Below are 16,706 nucleotides of genomic sequence, written 5' to 3' on the forward strand. Positions count from 1 at the left end.
TCACACATTTTGCATGAAGAGCCCTACAGTTTAAATCCCTGCGATGTCTGAGACTTGTGATTTCTCTTTCAGAGTTCAGATGGGTCCCTCTCTGAGGTTGTGCAGAAATGGAAGGAGTATCAGCTCCAGTGCCAGAAATACTTGTATGAGACACCCCCCATTGTGGCAGGTAAGCTAATTTGGTCAGGATAGAATGTATTAATTTTTAAAATGCATTATAACAGTAGCAAGGGACCGATTATGAACTTGAAAATACTTCTTTCTGGTTCATTGCTTCTTTATCCCATTTGCTCCTGCCTGCTCTCTGTGGGGCTCTTCCCTCTGCTGGGGGAAGCATTTTATGGAGCAATTTCATTGTAAAGATGTTTGTCCTTAGGTCCAGTGTTATGAAGTGGCAAGGGGTAGCTCTACCATATCAAACAGCCACTAATGTAATAGACCTGAAACTTCTTTAGGTGTCAAGGTGTTAGGAAATCTGAGACCATGCTGTTCACATTGAACTAGGAGTTTGTGGGTTGTAAAGTTGGTGTAAGCTATTCTGAGCCTTGTAAAATGCTGAAATGACTTTGGAAAAAGCAGCAAGTGACTTAAGGAGAATGTAGCTTGTCTTAGTGTTTGAACTGCTGTAATATGCTGAGAGCATCTGTGATGTGCCAGCATCGTGGTGGTTAGAGGACAAGTGGTGACGTGTCAATAAATGCTCACAGTTGGACACCATGCAGCCTCTCCTCTGCCTCAGTGCTTTTGTGACACACTGAAGATGTGTCTGAAGGTGTGCCTGTGAGGAATTATTTCTAAACTGTTAATATTCCTTGTCTCAACTACATTATTATGTCCGAGTGAGAGCAGTAGCTGATGACAATGGCAGGGACACATTCATCTCCCTCTGCTGCATTATTCTGTTGAGCAGTTGAGTGCTGCCCTCTAAGAATGACAGTTTAATGAATCTGAAGTAGAAGTATTCTCATGTTGATTAAGCTGTAATGCAAAGTTATGGTTGTGTGTGGGTATTTCATTGGTGGACCTATATATTAGGGTAGACTTTCCAATTGCATGAATTTGAACCATTCTGAGGAATTATTATCTTTAGTGTTCCTAGCAAAAATGATTTTAAATTAAAACTGTGACAAGTAAGGCTGTGAAAAAAGATAGATAAGTCAACATTAATCCATTACTTCCTTGTCTGTTGAGTCAGTGTAAGACCCTAATCTTTTCCTTAGTTCCTCCCTGAAACAATGGTTTCCTGTGTGAAGGTAAACTCACTCTTCTGGATAAATAAATGTTGTATAATTCCACATCAGAGCCTAAATGCACGCGTCTATATTTCCTATTATATTCTGCTCTTCAATCTTTTCCTTCTTGCTGTATTAGTACAAGGCAGTGGCATGAGCCTCCCTCCTCTCTCTCTGCAGAGGGCAAGTTCTGCAACAGAACATTTGATGATTATGCCTGCTGGCCTGATGGACTGCCTGGCACCTACGTGAATGTCAGCTGCCCCTGGTATCTTCCCTGGGCTAATGCAGGTAAGAGCCTTTCTTTATAGGCACAGCTTTAAACCAATCCTGTTTTCCTTGCCCAGTCTTAGCAAGGACAAAATTGGCTTAAATGTCTGTGAGTGCAGTTAATTCTCTAACATAAAAGTAGGGACTGATATTAGTATGATACATTCTTGATCTCTGTTTAGCAGGAGAAGATGAAAATGAGAGAACAGACTTCTTAAAGGTTGTGTTTAGTTTGGATAGTTTTTGATCTCATCTGGTTTTGCTGCTTGGATAGTGGTGACTGTTAGTAACTTAGCCTTAAGCAAGCATGCAGAGCTGCCTAACAATGATAATGGCTTAGTTGGAAAACTGAGATAAAAGTAACAAAGGTAACTGGTACATCATCCTGTAGAAAATAGAGATGGAAAAATGTAAAGTGAAAGTGTTTTGTGCTGCTTCCTGAGATAAACTTATTTCTCAGAACTCTTTGCAACCACTGAAAATGCCTTCATCTCACAGACTTCTTCTATGAAGGACTTAATGGCACCTTTGGATTTTACAGCCTTATGTACATGTACACTTGAAGGCAAGGTGTATTAGATCATTTAGTCTAGCGTTCTGTCTTTCAAACCAATGACTTGTACAGCTTGTACTTTGTGAAGACCTTTCTATGCTTTGAAGTCTAAATGAAACAGTTTATTAGCCAGCTTCTGTGGTGTGGAGAATTGGTTTTGGCCTCTGTTAAAGGACAGAGGATATTAGTTAATGAGGATATATAGTTCTGATTGATGGATGCAAAGTGTATGGTGTAAGTATGGAGGACATGTTGTGTTGGTATGGAGGGATATCAGGAATGATGAAGAGAAGGGATGGGATAGTCAGAGATTACTTAAACATATTGTGTAATGTGGGACCTGGGCATAATACAAATATTATGAAATTATGAAATAAGGGCTGGAGGTGATCTTGGGTCTGGCTGAGTTGGAGATGATTTTCTTCACCGTAGCCCTTGCTCAGCATCAAAGCACTCGCTTCAAGCCCTGCCCTAGGCCAGCGAGCCTGGGGTCTGCTTGAGGCTAGACCTCAATGGGACAGCTGATCTGATTAAAGGGATGTTCCTGCTCTGTGATGTGGTTGGCAGTAAAGCTCAGGGAAAGGGGCAAGAAGAGGGAGAAGTGAGTAGAGGCATTCATGATGGTGTCTTCCCACATAATGGTTATCCATGCTGAGGCCCTGCTTTCCAAGAAGTGACTGAATGTCTGCCTGTGAATGGGACGCAATAAATAAATTCCTTATTTTGATTTACTTGCATGTGCAGCTTTTGCTTTACTTATTAAACTGTCATTATCTTGAAGGGCTGGTGGTGTGTGTGTAAATCCCCACACTTAAATCAAAATGTCACCACAGAACTGACAAAGGTTAAAAATTTATGCATACAATGCTACTACACCCCCGGGCCCTTCACTCTTTACAACCCCAAAGGATTCCCTGTATTTGTTCCCCTCTGTGGTAACATCCAGTCCCAGTTTTTCCCATTACTTCTCCTGGTTACTTATTTATCTTGACCAGCAAGATATTGCATCTTAGTTTTTCTCCCCCATCCTGAGGAGGGAAAGCAGCCAGGGTGTGTTTGGCTGCCCAGCAGTCAGTTTACCATGTCCACCAAGGAAGCCCAGGGGCTGTGAAGAAGTCTCTGTCCTGGTGCCTACAGCATCTCCTCACCTCTTCTTCTCTGAGCTGAGTGCTCTGCACAGGGCTGTTTCTCACACTTTTTTCCTCTCTCCTCACTGCCAGGCAGTGTTTGTTTTTTCTTGCATACAGTTGTTTCCCTGAGGTGCCATGGCCTAGTTGATAAGGTGGTGTTAGTTCATAGGTTGGACTCAGTGATCTCAAAGGTCTTTTCCAGCCTCGGCTGAGGGGCTCAGCTGTGCCCTTGCAGTGGATCTTTGGAACCAGTTGTGTCCAGCATGAGACAGCTTCAGCCTCTCCTTGCAGAGGCCACCCTTGGTTACATCTCCAGCCTTGCCTGCTTTCCTGACTTCAGAAGTTAAGATGCTGTTTGCTAATCCTCCTCAGGTTATTAAAGATGTTATGCTTTTGGAATAGATAAGCAAGATTTTTCAAGTGTATGAAATTGTTATTTACCTCATCATTAACATAAAATTGCTGGATATGGCAGAATTTTTTCCAATAATGCTTTTTTGTCAGGATACTTAAAACTCTTTGCAGACTTTAACTTCTTTCCTCTAAACCTGTTTATTTTCAGTCTCTAACACCCTGGACTTTCAACTGCTCTTGAAACCACTGCTGGAAAAAGCCACGGTTTAATGCAATACTGCAGATTAATAAATTACTTGAATGTGCAATATCTTTCATACTTTTGGAAATAAGTTTTTTTTAAAATTAATTATCCTGAAAACAATGTTTGTTTCAGTGAGAAGAGCAGCATTTTGTAAACTCCTTGCTTGGGAGAATTGCAAAACACTTCAGAAAATCATTAAACTCTTGGATTTGTTCCTTTGTTGAGCAAATTGTGCATATACCTCAACCTCTGTTTTATCAGCGAGGAATAAAAATGGAACAAGGAGGCCTTTCACTGTCCAATATAAAACAAGAAGTTTGTATCTCTGCCAGGTATGCAATTTAGGAGCCTGAATTACCATCACCTGACAAGATTCCATGACATCTTGTGGAGTCATGTACAAAGTGAATGCTAATGAGCTGCTGTGATGAAGAGGTAATGCCTTAGTAATAGAAGATCTAGAGCAATAGAAAATTGAACAACCTCTGATGTAGGTCACTAAAGGATGTTTATTACTTGTTCTTGCTTTGCCCCCTACTTGGAACTTGAAATAGGTTCTAGCAGTGCAGGACTTCCATCTCATCTCCTGAAAATGGAGAGGAGGAAAAGATGAGATGTTGTTTGGGGAGTACCTTCAAAACATGTTCAGGGAAGGTCATCAAGTATGAATGCTTCAGCCAAGCATACTCAAATATTTAAGACTGCTGCTCCCTTGATTAGGAGTCAGGTTTTCAAGTTTGTAGAAAGCTTGCTGGGGTATACCTCCAGAAATCCCCTGGGAACTGAATTGAGTCACTTGAAACCAAATGTTGCTTATCATGGGGTACTGAAATGGAGGAAGCATTGAGTCTGAGTCTCTTCATGAGTTAACCACTTCAGTATAAAAATTTAGAAGAACTGGAAGCAGGGAAAGATGGTCGAGGAAGCATACACTGGTCATTAAAGGATAGCATTGGGACAGCCATAGCCCACCCAGAATCTTGTCAAGTGAGATGAAGAGTAACAAATAGGGCTTCTAAACAGATATGAGAAAAAAGTATGGATCCACTGCTGAGTGCAAGAGGAGAATCTTGGCAAAGGATGGGGAAATGACTGAAGTATTCACTGCCTTCTTCATGGCCTTTACTGGTAAAACTCACTTTCAGCAATCTGAGGCCACTGTGATCAGTGATAAAGTTGGAAGCAATGACTTACTCTAACTGGATGAGGATCAGAATATGGAACACTTTCCTGTGGTATACCTAAGTCCACAGCAGTTGATAGGATGCACTGGCGAGCGGTGAATGAGCTGATTAATACTGATGTGAGGTCACTTTTGGGTATCTTTGAAAGGTCTTGGCAATTGAGGGAGATTCCTGCAGTTGTCACCACTATCTTCAAGAAGTGCAAGGGGGCAAATCTGGGGAATTACTGGTGGTTGGCCTTTTGTCAGTCCCAGGCAAGTAACGGAACACATAATCCTAGGAATGGTTTCCTAGCACTTTGAGGACAAGAAGGTGATTAGGAGTAGTCAACATGGTTTTATGAAGGTGAAATCATGCATGATGAACCTGATAAGAGGGCTAGCCTGGTGGCTAAGGGAAGAGCAATGGAGGTGTTTATCTTGACTTCAGTAAGACTTTTGTCACAGGCTCCCATAACATCCTCCTTGACAAACTGATGAAGTGTGAATTAGACAAAAGGCTGAAAAAATGGACTGACAGGAATCCTGTGAGTTTCTGCCCCTGAGGAGGAATAGTTGAGTGTATCAGTGCTGACTGCCTGGAAAGCAACTTTGCAGAAAAGGCCTTGAAGGTCCAGGTGGGCACCAAGGTCAACATGGGCAGCAGTGTGCCCTTGAGGCAAAGGGCACCAGTGGCTTCCTGGGTTGTATTAGGAAAGCATTAGTGGCAGTTCAAAAGGATGATCCTCTCCCTCTACTCTGGAGGGTGACACATCTGGAGTGCATTGCCCATTTCTGGGCTCCCCAGTATGAGAGAGAGAGACATGGAATTACTTCAGCAGGTCCAGCAAATGACTGTGAAATTTATTGAGGAATGGGAGTGCCTCTCTTATGAAGTGAGACTGAGAAAGCTGGTGTTCTTCTGCCTGGAGAAGAGAAGCCTCAGGGAAAATCTTATCAATGTGTATGCTCACATACTGAAATACAGAAAGTTTCCTTTAAATGTAATTATTTTATGGTGAGGTTTGTCAAATACCTAGGACAAGTGACCCAGAGAGGTTGCGGAGTCTCTGTCCTTGAAGAAGATGATCATACCCTGACCAGAAATGTGCTTGAGCAACTTGCTCTAGTTCCTTGCTGTATTAGGAAATATCCAGAGTCTCATTCCAGTGTTGACTGATTTGTGATTCTCTGCTTCTATTTCTGTTTGTTTGTTTGTTTTTTATAAGGTAAGTTTTGGTAACCAGTGATTGTCAGATGCTACAAATTTCTGTTGGTGTCAGCCACAATACAAGAGAAGAATTTGCATGGTAAATGTTTGGAAAGCTGGAGCATTCCTTGGGGAATCTGGGTTTTGCAAACTATGCTTTAATAGCTTTTGCTGTTTGTGTACCACCCTTAGCCTAGTAGCTGTCAGTCTTGAGCCTGCCCTTCTGCAAATCTCAGCAGCAGATTGGCTGACAGTGGCCCAGCAGGTTGCCTAGCAGAGTGGCAAGCTGAAAATGGTATGAGGAACTTTTTGTGCTCAGCAGGTATGTGAGTAGTCCAACTGCACATGATGGCAGTTCTTGTCCCTACGTGATGCCACAGAGCTGCTCCCTAAGGTGTGACATCCTGCTTGTTGCTTTAATTTGGCAGCTTCTGAATCCTTGTCTGGTTCAGCAGAAGTGCTTTCTCCAGTTCTTTGGATTGAGCATTTATCTCAAGAGCAACTGCAGGGAGATGGGAATCTGTTCATTGAGAAACTTGAGTTAATCTGGTGTCCAGTGCTGTGTGCCTGTTCAGACTTGTGTGTACACAGAGACTTTTTCAGCCTTATGCCAGACAAATCTGTGCAGGATGGGATTACAGGTGTTTTCTGGTAAGGAATGTGTGCATTTGCAAGATTTTTCCTTACAAGATCACTTCCCTTGTGATTGCAATGTTTGTCTTCAACCCTTTCTGAAAATGCTGCTTGCAAAGGCAGACTATAAAGTACAGCAGAGACAATCAATACTGTCCCACTCGTGTCAGACCTCTTTGGAAATGCTGAGACTGAGACTTCTTTTTGTTGTGTTACCTAGCAGGTGTGTCAGCATCCCTGAAAAAGTTACTATTGGCATGCTGTCTGCAAGGATGGACTCTGAGGGCTGGGAATGTGTTCACGATAATTGAATAGAAGAAAAATCACAACATTAGACCAAGATTTTATGGTTGAAACCATGTATGGCTGTACTGCTACAGACTTTTTTTTTTGTGACAGACAAGTAAATTAAACCTGAATTTTTGCAGGAAGTTTTCATATTATAGGTTGCACTGAAATAGTGGATATTCATTTGTGGGTGCACTTTTGAGATATGTTCTGAATGCTGGGTTATTTTCTCTTTCTTCAGTAGCACTGCTGTCATTTTTTCATCTGTAGTTATGCAGCAAACTAGATTGGAAATTTCATCCAACTGAGATGTGGGGATTTCTTCTAATTCCTTTGAGTTTTGGTGTTGTTTTTATTTCTCTCATGTAGATCAGTTTCCTGATAAGTGTGATTGCAGCTATATTACCATTCATCTACTTCAAGTATATTGGTCATTATATTTTTTTCTTACAATAAAATTGTGAAATAAGAATATTATGGTTATCTGGGTAATCAGTATTCCACTAAAGCCAAAGTAGCTGAGGTTTAGAGTAGCCTCTGCTGCTGAGGTTAAATCATTGTCACTGGAAAGAGAAATAGGTGATTGATGTGTCTCACAGCACAGGGCTTGGTTTCCTAGCAAGTGAGGAGCCCAGACATTGCTGGGCTGCAGCTACATGGCAGGAGTTCATAAAGTCATCTGTGTCCCTTGAGAGCCATATAAAATAGCTTTGTGCATGTTATGAGGGAGCTCTTTCTTGCTTCTTGACAGCAAGAAGCAAGATCATTGAGGCAAAGGGAACATGGAAGGGAATCTAATTTTGGTCAAAGTATTCTGTTCAGAGCTCTGTAGGGAAATTCTTACATTTTCTCTTTGGGAACACTTCTTGGTGTTCAAGTGTTATTTTCAAATGCTTTCAAAATATGAAGAGAAATGTATAGACTATCAAAACAAGCACATGCTTAACTTTGGCATGACTTGCTTCCCTCTACCCCCAAAAAAAACCCAAAGCAAAGCTTTGTTTTTCGTCTGCTTATACATCTTTGAAAGAGCAAACTACAGAAGTTTCTCAGATCTGTGAAAGCTATTTCACTCTAGCTCTGTTTGGCTTTTATTTGTTCTTATGCAACTCCCACTGAGGGCAGGTCTTTGTGGGGAGATGCTGAAGTAGCAGGAGGGAGGTTATTGTTAAATGAATTTGTTCTGCAAAGTTGCCAGTGCAGATGTCGGCCCACAGCCAGAGCTTGTTGAAGGCAAGTTTTCTATACTTGTGGCTGACAGAGTTGAAGCTTTTGCCTCCTGTATGTGAAGCTCACTCAGGGTATGATAACACTGAAGTTGCACCAGGTAAACTTTGCACACCTTGCCATCCACATTGCAGTTGGAGAGATTATGACAGGTTCTGGGGCTGTAGCTGTCTCAAAGCCAATCAGTGCAGAGGGGAGCAGTAGGGGCTCCTTTAAGGGACAATGGGCACCTTGCCTCACTGTCACTGGCTCTGTGCTTTTTCTTGTTACCTTCTCATTATTGAAGGCCAGCTGCCAGTAACACCATGTGGATTTGGAAGCTGTCGAGCTGCACAATTCATCTTGCAATTATGCCTCCTCTGGGGTTCTGATATTTTATTGTTTAATAGCACTAAATCCTTTTTAATTAAAAAACCTCCAGAGGTACTAGTTTCAGGCAAGAATTATGTGAACAGTAGCCACAAAAGTTGCTCCTATATGCACTGGACTGCACCAAGGCTGGCTGCAGACTTGCATCAACACAGATGTGGCTGTTGCTCAGATCTCCATGCAAAATATGTTATCTTTGAATGCTTTTGTTCCAGCTTAGAACCTGTCTCTATTTTTGAGGGGTCTGGTACTTGAATTAGGTTAATGCCAGTCTGTGTCTGTGTTGCTATCTTGTGATGGCACAGTAGTGAATTTTGAAGCAGCCCCTGATTGTGCTGCTTGCTGAGACTGATTTAGTTTGAGCAGCTTTGGTGTCTTTTTCTTTGGAGGAAACTAAGCCAGAAGCTGTGCCCCAGGAGTGTACTGGATTCTTTTCAGTCTGGAGGGAGGCATAAGACCTAACAAATTGGCTGTACTACTATGTAGTCTTCCATTACAGCCATACACGGGCCTTTGGAGGACTTCTGCACTACCAAGATCTCATTAAATTGTAATGTTTCTTGTGCCAGGTAAAGGGCCAGGTGGCTTGTATGCCTTAATTGATGCTGTCCATGAGGCCTCAGTGCTTTGTAGTTCCCTATGCTGTCTAAATCTACCTTTCTCCTAGTTTGAAATGCTTTTCTTTATTTATCTAACAACTTCTGTTGTCATTCACCTTTGCTTGAATCACTTGTCTCCTATAATTCACTTTATTTTCTGTACTATCCTCTCTTTACTGCATTATGTGTTGCAGTGGTGACACCTGCTCCTTTGTTCTCCCAGATCATCAGGTAAAGTACAGCCTGGGGACCCTTGGAAACAACATTGGTTTCCAGCCTGTGACGTGAGAGACCTGAAAGTCTCTCTGGTGGCAGACTAACCCAGCAGTAATACCAGATGACCTCTGATGGTAACCTTGTGGCTGCCTCTGGCTGCTGGAGATGGAGTCAGTCTGATTAAATCGTGGAGATGACTGGCACCACAGCTGTACTTCGCACAGTAATTTTGCCCAGTCACAGAGATTGTATGAGCTGAGCTTCATGTGGGGGTGTGGAAATGCAGAGATCGGGGTTGCTGCTCCAGAGTACCATCAGTTACAAGAACACATCGAGGTCAGATCTTTCTCATTTTTCCCTGCTGTAACCTGCGTTTGAGACCCTCTTCCAGCACTCCCCATTTTCTCTCTGGTGGCAGAACTTCTTTTCCTGATGTGTCTTTAGGTAGGGGCTCTGCATGAGGCTTTGGGTGGAAGTGGGGTGTTACCTTGGAACTCTGAGGTACCAGAGGTTAGCAGTTTAACCATGAGGATTTTATGATTGTTTAAAGAAATTTCCCTAGGGTTATGAGATGTAGACTAACCTTATTCTGGTGCAGCAGAGATCATGGAAATTGTCTGCACAGTCTCCACCCAGCATTAGTGTCTAAGTTAGTCCTGGCTGTTGCTTAAATCATGAATTACTACCTTCCTTCTTGTGTGGTGCCTTTCTTTTCCCAAGAGTGTAATTGAACTTCCACGATTACACAATTGTAATGATATCACATACAGCAATATTGAAGATTCCATTCCCTGCTACACAAACAGGAAAACCAAAAGTGGTGAAATGAATTCATCTGATCCCAAACTAAATCTATCTGTGATTGGGAGAAGAGGGGCTGAGAAAGGGAACAGAGCCTTGTTATGTTTGTCAAGGTGTTGCCACAAGTGTTTTGTGTCTGTGGCATGCTGTACCGTGACACAGGTGAGAATCACACGTAGACTTCTGCCTCAGCAGGATTTTGTGTCATTGCTCCTGGGGTGCCTGGACCATTGGAGAAGCTTCTGCAGCCAATCTTTTCTTAAATGTGATTTAGTACCCTTCTCAGCCCTTTGCTATCAAACGTGGTCATTCAGGGCTGGTGTTCAAGCATCTGCACTCCTGAAACATCTGCTGCGCTGCAGGATTAAATCCAATGTCCTGGTCCTCTTCCCTTTCCCTGAGTTCCATTTGCACACTTTTCTAACTCAGAGGGGGAGGGAGTTTGGGGACAGAGTGCCATAGTGCCAGAAAGCAAAAACATAAAAGAAATATGTTTGATTTTGTTTGTGAAACCTCCTAGGGATAGCAGAGCTGTGGCGGTGAAGCTCTGGTGTTACCTGTGCAAAGCAAACCAAAGAAATTCTGCTGTTTTCTAGAGGGCTCTGTGGAAAACCCTACAGCTGAGGAAGCAGGCATTTATGGGAGAGTTTTCCTTCAGACAATTTTTGAAGTTATGTGCATGGCAGGAACATTTGGTTCAAGGGACCAAGTTAAGCCTTGTCTGGTTTCATCTCTCTCACTTTTTGTTTAATCACCCAGCTTCGCAGTTTGAGATGGTCTTTTAAATCCGAGACAGCAGATGTCTTCGTGGGTGTATGGTTTAAGTACCTGCTTGTCTTTTTGCATGCAAGAAAATAAATTTCACTTCAAATATTGGATACTCTGAAGATGATTAGACATTTATTAAATTTCTTCCTTTCCTTGCTTTAATAAAACCAAGCTTCCAGAAAGCTCCCATAATGCTGAAAAAGGTGTGACCTTTTTTCAGTGAAAAATGTTTCTTTGCATTTGCTAACCCGTAAGCACTTCAAAATTTATATTTCCTTGCACCAGAAGCTGTCTCAAGCTAATTGGCAATTTCAGTTTGCTTAAAGTAATGATAAAAAAATCCCTTAGTCTTCCAAGTTCACCTCTGCCTCTGTTTGTCAGTCTCCATCTGGTAGTATACCAGAGAACTCTCAAACATATGTTGCTCATCTCAAGGGTAGATATAGGGGCTGTTTGCAGAAATAATTTTTAAAATCATTAACAGATAAATGGTATTAACATGCATTTAATTTGGGCCACGTGGCAATGTCATTCTCTGTTTTATCAATTTTGCTTAAGTAAAAGAAACAACTTTTTAAAGAAACTGCTGCTTAACTTCAGATTGAGGTACATATAATAGAGCAGTGACCTATGACCTTCCAGCTGGGCTGAGATGTGACTTTCGGTAGGGACAGAAAGTCACATCTTTCTATAGATGTAGATTCCCCTCCTGCTGCAACCAAAGTACATCAAATGTGTTATAGAACAGGAAACTTTGCACATAGCCACACATTGAAATGCACGTATGTGTGATGGAAAGATGATGTTTGTATGTCAGGTATAGGTCTGGTCACCTGAGACCTTCTAGGAAGAATTATGGTTTTTTGCACTGCTGGAGGAGCCTGCTGTAGGATATCAGCTTGCTGTGTCTCTGGGAGTTGGAGCAGTTGGCAGGACTGTATGTTTTCCAGAAATTTTTTAGTTATAACTGTATCACGTTTTTCCTTGAAATGCACTGTCAAGGATGTCAAGGCACACCTCAGAAAACACATAGCTGAGCTTAATTTTGTGAGTGCTTGAGACGTGTCCTAGAGCTGATCCGGCCATGAATAGTGCCTTTCAGTGAGGAGTGAACATCATTAGACCCAGCTGCAAGGAAGAGCTGGACTGCCTCTGTGCCTTGCCCATGCTAGTCTAACAGGTAGTTAAATATATTTGATATGTTTGATATCTTTGACTTCATCTGTGCTCTCATTACATACTTGCATAACTGAAGTTTTTATCTACTTGCTTTTATTTGTTTTCTGTGCGCTCTTAAACAGAGGGACCTCAAACCTTTCTTCAGGTTACTTATGCCTAAGAACTTGCAGTTTTTAATTGCTGTGGACGAGTAAAGTGAACTAATTAAGGGTCTGAATAAGCAATAGTGTTTGTGTGTGCTACATAATTGAATGCCTTGCTGAAAACAGATTGTTGACTTTCAGCTTACTTAAATGTTGCTAATTAGTAAAATACTGATTGGTTTGAGTTGTTTTTTCTCCCCAAGTCCCAGATGATGTGCCAAGATATGAATACTTGATTTTAAAACTGCATAGGTGGAGAGGAACTTGCCTATATGGCTCACTTCTTCCTCCCCTTTTCAGGAATTCCTGACACTTCACCTTGGGTGGTGGGAAAGACTCCTCTCACATCCAGCCTATGTGTATCCTCTCACAGAACAGATGTGCTTCTGATGTGGTAGTGGTCTTAAAGGTTATTTCTTTTCCCAATATCCTTAGTTAAATTTTGGTGAAGATACAGCTCAATCTATGTATATGCAATGTGTGTGTGTGTATGTATATATATATATATATAATATAATATAATATATATATATATATATAATATATATATAACATGCTTTATGTAAAGGCAGCTGAGTCTTTGCCCCTTTAAGTTAGTAGCTCGGTGATTTAAATTTTTATAATATTTTCATTTGACACGGTAGTGTTGCAAAAAATGTGGACTGACTTAAAAGGTGTCTGAATGCAAGTCTAGTTATAGAACATCCTCCCCTTTCATGCCATTTTGCATATGCAGCTTTAACTTGAGAATACACTAATCTTTACAAGGATTGCACTTCTTAATCATGCACACAGTTTTATTTGTTTAGCAGTATTATTCTTTTCTACTTGCATGTTTTATTGGTGACTTTCCCCTTGAGAGTTTTCTGTCATGGACTAGATTTTTCCTGAGACCCAGGTTCCTGCTATGAATTTTTAAAGTCTAATCCTTCTCAAACATGCTCCAAATGTTAACTGTTAGGATTCCCATACATCACTTTAATTTTTCTTTGTACAAGAATAAAGCTTTTCTGGGCAATGTTTATGAGAGAACTTGGGTACATGACTTGTTTGATGACAAAAATAATGCTGGTTGATGCCTGGTCAGACTCATATGATTTTCTGGTTCTAATTTACTTTTTGACAATTGGAATGAGCAGAAATGAATTAGGTAAGAAAAGGATCAAGTGCTTAATGGCATATTTCCTCTGAAGGCAAAAAACTGACTTACACATGCAAAAACTGCCTGGTAATGGTGCTGGGACTTAATGAAGCAGGACACCAACAATTCCTTTAAACAGAATGAAAGCAGGGGTAAAATGTGGAAAACATTGTGTTGGTGTGACTGATGAATGACAGTGGGCCTAACTTTTTATAAATGTCAGGTATCATTGGCAGTGAATATTCAAAGGAAGGGATTACTCCTTGGCATTAAAAGAAAAGTTTAAGTCAAAGGGATTTTATGTCCATCCAAATACCTCTCAAGCTATGAAAATTGAACGGAAATTAAATTGGAATTGAGAACTTGGGGAAAATTGCCCATGTAAGAGTGTAAGAGATCCTGATTCTTAGATCAGGGATAGGTCCCAGCTTTGGGTTGAAGGGTAAGAATCATTGAGATTGGTGTAAAGATTGACTTTGTGAAGGAAAGGTAAATCCAGATATACCTGCAACTTTGGTGGCCTCCAGACACTATTGACAGAAAATATGGTGGTTTCCATAATAAAATTGCTTGGTCCTTTCTTTTTCTTTTTCCATTATTTGTAAGAGCTTGTATTTAGTCTTACAGATTTGTAGCACTTGGCATGATGAGATTCAACAAATCAGACCTCTGTTTTAAGGCGGATGTTTTCCAAGAACATTTTGTCAAAATCTTACTCTGTATTTCAGCATGTGGATGAGAAAGAGGAGTGTGGCTCCTGTGATACTGGTGATATGTCTCTTGCTGCTCATGGGGGTGAATTCCTTATGTGTGATTGTTTGCAACTACAGTCTCCAGAGGCAATATCCGTGTGGAGTAGTGTTCCTTTCTCTTGAAATGTGTGACTGTTGAGGTCAGATGTGCTTTTGGTGCATAGGCTTCTTGTTGCCTTGTTGGCTGCAGTAGGTCCAGATCTGAGAGCAGATGTTGATTTTGCCCCTGTTCAGTGCTTGGCTGGAGCAGAAGGAGCTTGGAGTATGAGGAATAGACTGGTGAGAAAGGAGATGTGAGAGGCTGGAGTTAGGTTGCAGTTTTAATTATGGTGGCTTTGGAAAATGACAGTGAAGGAGCACAGTAGGAGATGGTGGCTTTGGAAAATGGCAAATGGTAGGAGCTGAGAGAGAAGTAGAATAGTGTGGGAGGAAAGGGAAAGGGGGCAGGAGGGCAAAGGTAGAGCAGCAGCATAGGACTAAATATTGCAGCAGCATGAAGGGTTGAAGGAATTAACCTGAAGAGGAGAACCAAGGTGAGGAATGCAGTTAGGGGAGAGAGGAATGGTGTGTCTTCAGTCTTGAAAATGAATGAGATACTCCATTTTATTTGTTCTGCTTTGAAGTGTCCACATTCTTTGTATTGTGTAGATTGTGGCTAATTCTTGTGGAATTATAGTTAACCCTAAATGAAGTTTGATAGTTTGAGATAAATTTTATGATCTATTTTCTGAAATCTTCCTATTGTTTAGGATTTTTTTGGATGATCTTTTTACCTGTCTTGCAAGAGATGATAAATTTAGGATTATTTAATCAGCGGTTCTTTATACCATTGTTTTTGTGGATAACCAAATACCACTAACTTCCATATTGCCAAGGACTGCCAGCCAGTTTGCTTGCAGCATCTGGCATTTGTTTTAGCCTCCATGTTCTGGAGCTTTTTGTTTTGTGCTGAAGCTGCATCAACCAACCAGCGTTTATTTGCATGTGTGCATCCCTCTCCCTCCTGGCTGTGCATATTTAACATACTAGTTACCTGTTGTATTTTCTCAAAGTTGTTTTTAGCTCAGCAAGTATTGTGCTAATGATTTGTCTATTTTTTTCCTTTCTTTTTAGCTTGGGGGTTATTTTGCCTGTTTTTATAAGGCCTTGGAATATGGGTGTAGTAAAATAGATGCCTTTCTCTGCCCTGGAAACAACTTTAGTTGTGTGATTTGCAGCCTTTTAAGAGGACTTTTCACTGCAGAATTATTTTTTTTTTTTGCATCATTTTAATATCCTCTAATAGGATGGCTTCTATTAATTACATTAACTGATCCAATAACTTAAAAACACAAAACCTCTTAACAGCATTTTTACAAGTTTGTTTTGCATTAAACTTCCAATCACATTTGTTGTTGCAATGCACTTTTATTTATTCTGAACAAAACTTCTAATGGTATTTTTTGGTATCTCACCAAATGTTGACAAAGCTGTTCCATTATCATAAATACTTGTTTTTCATAAGCTGCCTTCTTTTATTGCATTAATTCACATATCTTTTATAGTTCATAAACATTCTTTATTAAACCTGATGCCCACATGCATGCGTGCACTTTTATGATTTTATTTAAAGTTTATTTCAAAAAGTTATGTTAGGTGTCAGTGTTGTCTAGCATAGTTAATGGCAGCCTTTTCTTGATACAAGTTCCTCAAATTAAATGCTTGGAGGGTACAGAACCTTTTAGGGTAATGCTCTGTTAAAAACAATATTCTTTTCCAGAAAGCTCGTTTAATTTTTGAGATACTCACTCGTATCCAGTGATGTATACGTTTGTGACTTAAGGAATACTTTGTGATTTGGTATGGTCTTCTTTGCTTCCATAAACTTTATTGGCCTCCATTATGCAAGTAGTTTTTAATTATGAAACTATGTTCTGTGATTGTTTTCTTTTTCACAGATCTTATGCCTTCAGTATGAAGAATGGATTTGCATGTGAGATGCAGTAAAGGGGGCTCTTATCTGCAGGATCACTGCCTCATTAACTGAGAAAGTTGTGTTGAGTGAGGCAAGATATTGCAGATCTGGCAAGGATGATCTCTGCACTAAGAACAGAATATGCCCATGCAGAGCAAATTTTGTGGCCGCATAATTTTCTTTTTTTATAAATATGACTTTATTATGTTACCAAAATATTTTTTATCATCTCTTTATGCCTATAAGCTAATAGCCTTTAGTGTTCATTGGGGAGCTGAATTGTTGGTGGTCTTTGAATGGACCACACAAATAAGAAAATGCAGTATTTGGTATAGACTTGATTCAGTCTGCTTAAATATGGCTTGCACCTCACAGCAGTAAGAATGAGTAATTTCACCTTAAATTGTCTCCCTCTGTTCTTTGTCCTGAATAAAACCGTGGATTCTTTTGGGGAAAAAAAAAATGTATGACTCTGTATGTA

At 40.6% G+C, this 16,706-nt stretch overlaps 1 protein-coding gene across 1 annotated transcript in view; it reads left to right on the forward strand.

Annotated features, from left to right (window-relative positions):
- The window catches only part of GLP1R (glucagon like peptide 1 receptor), an 83,686-nt gene that overhangs the window by 27,009 nt on the left and 39,971 nt on the right, over positions 1-16,706 (forward strand). The window contains exons 2-3 of the mRNA XM_064708903.1: positions 73-169; positions 1,413-1,523. Coding sequence (XP_064564973.1) covers positions 73-169; positions 1,413-1,523 — 208 coding nt within the window. The remainder of the gene's footprint in view (positions 1-72; positions 170-1,412; positions 1,524-16,706) is intronic.

This window comes from Zonotrichia leucophrys, chromosome 3 (assembly GCF_028769735.1).
Source record: "Zonotrichia leucophrys gambelii isolate GWCS_2022_RI chromosome 3, RI_Zleu_2.0, whole genome shotgun sequence".
In the NCBI taxonomy this organism is placed as follows: domain Eukaryota; kingdom Metazoa; phylum Chordata; class Aves; order Passeriformes; family Passerellidae; genus Zonotrichia; species Zonotrichia leucophrys.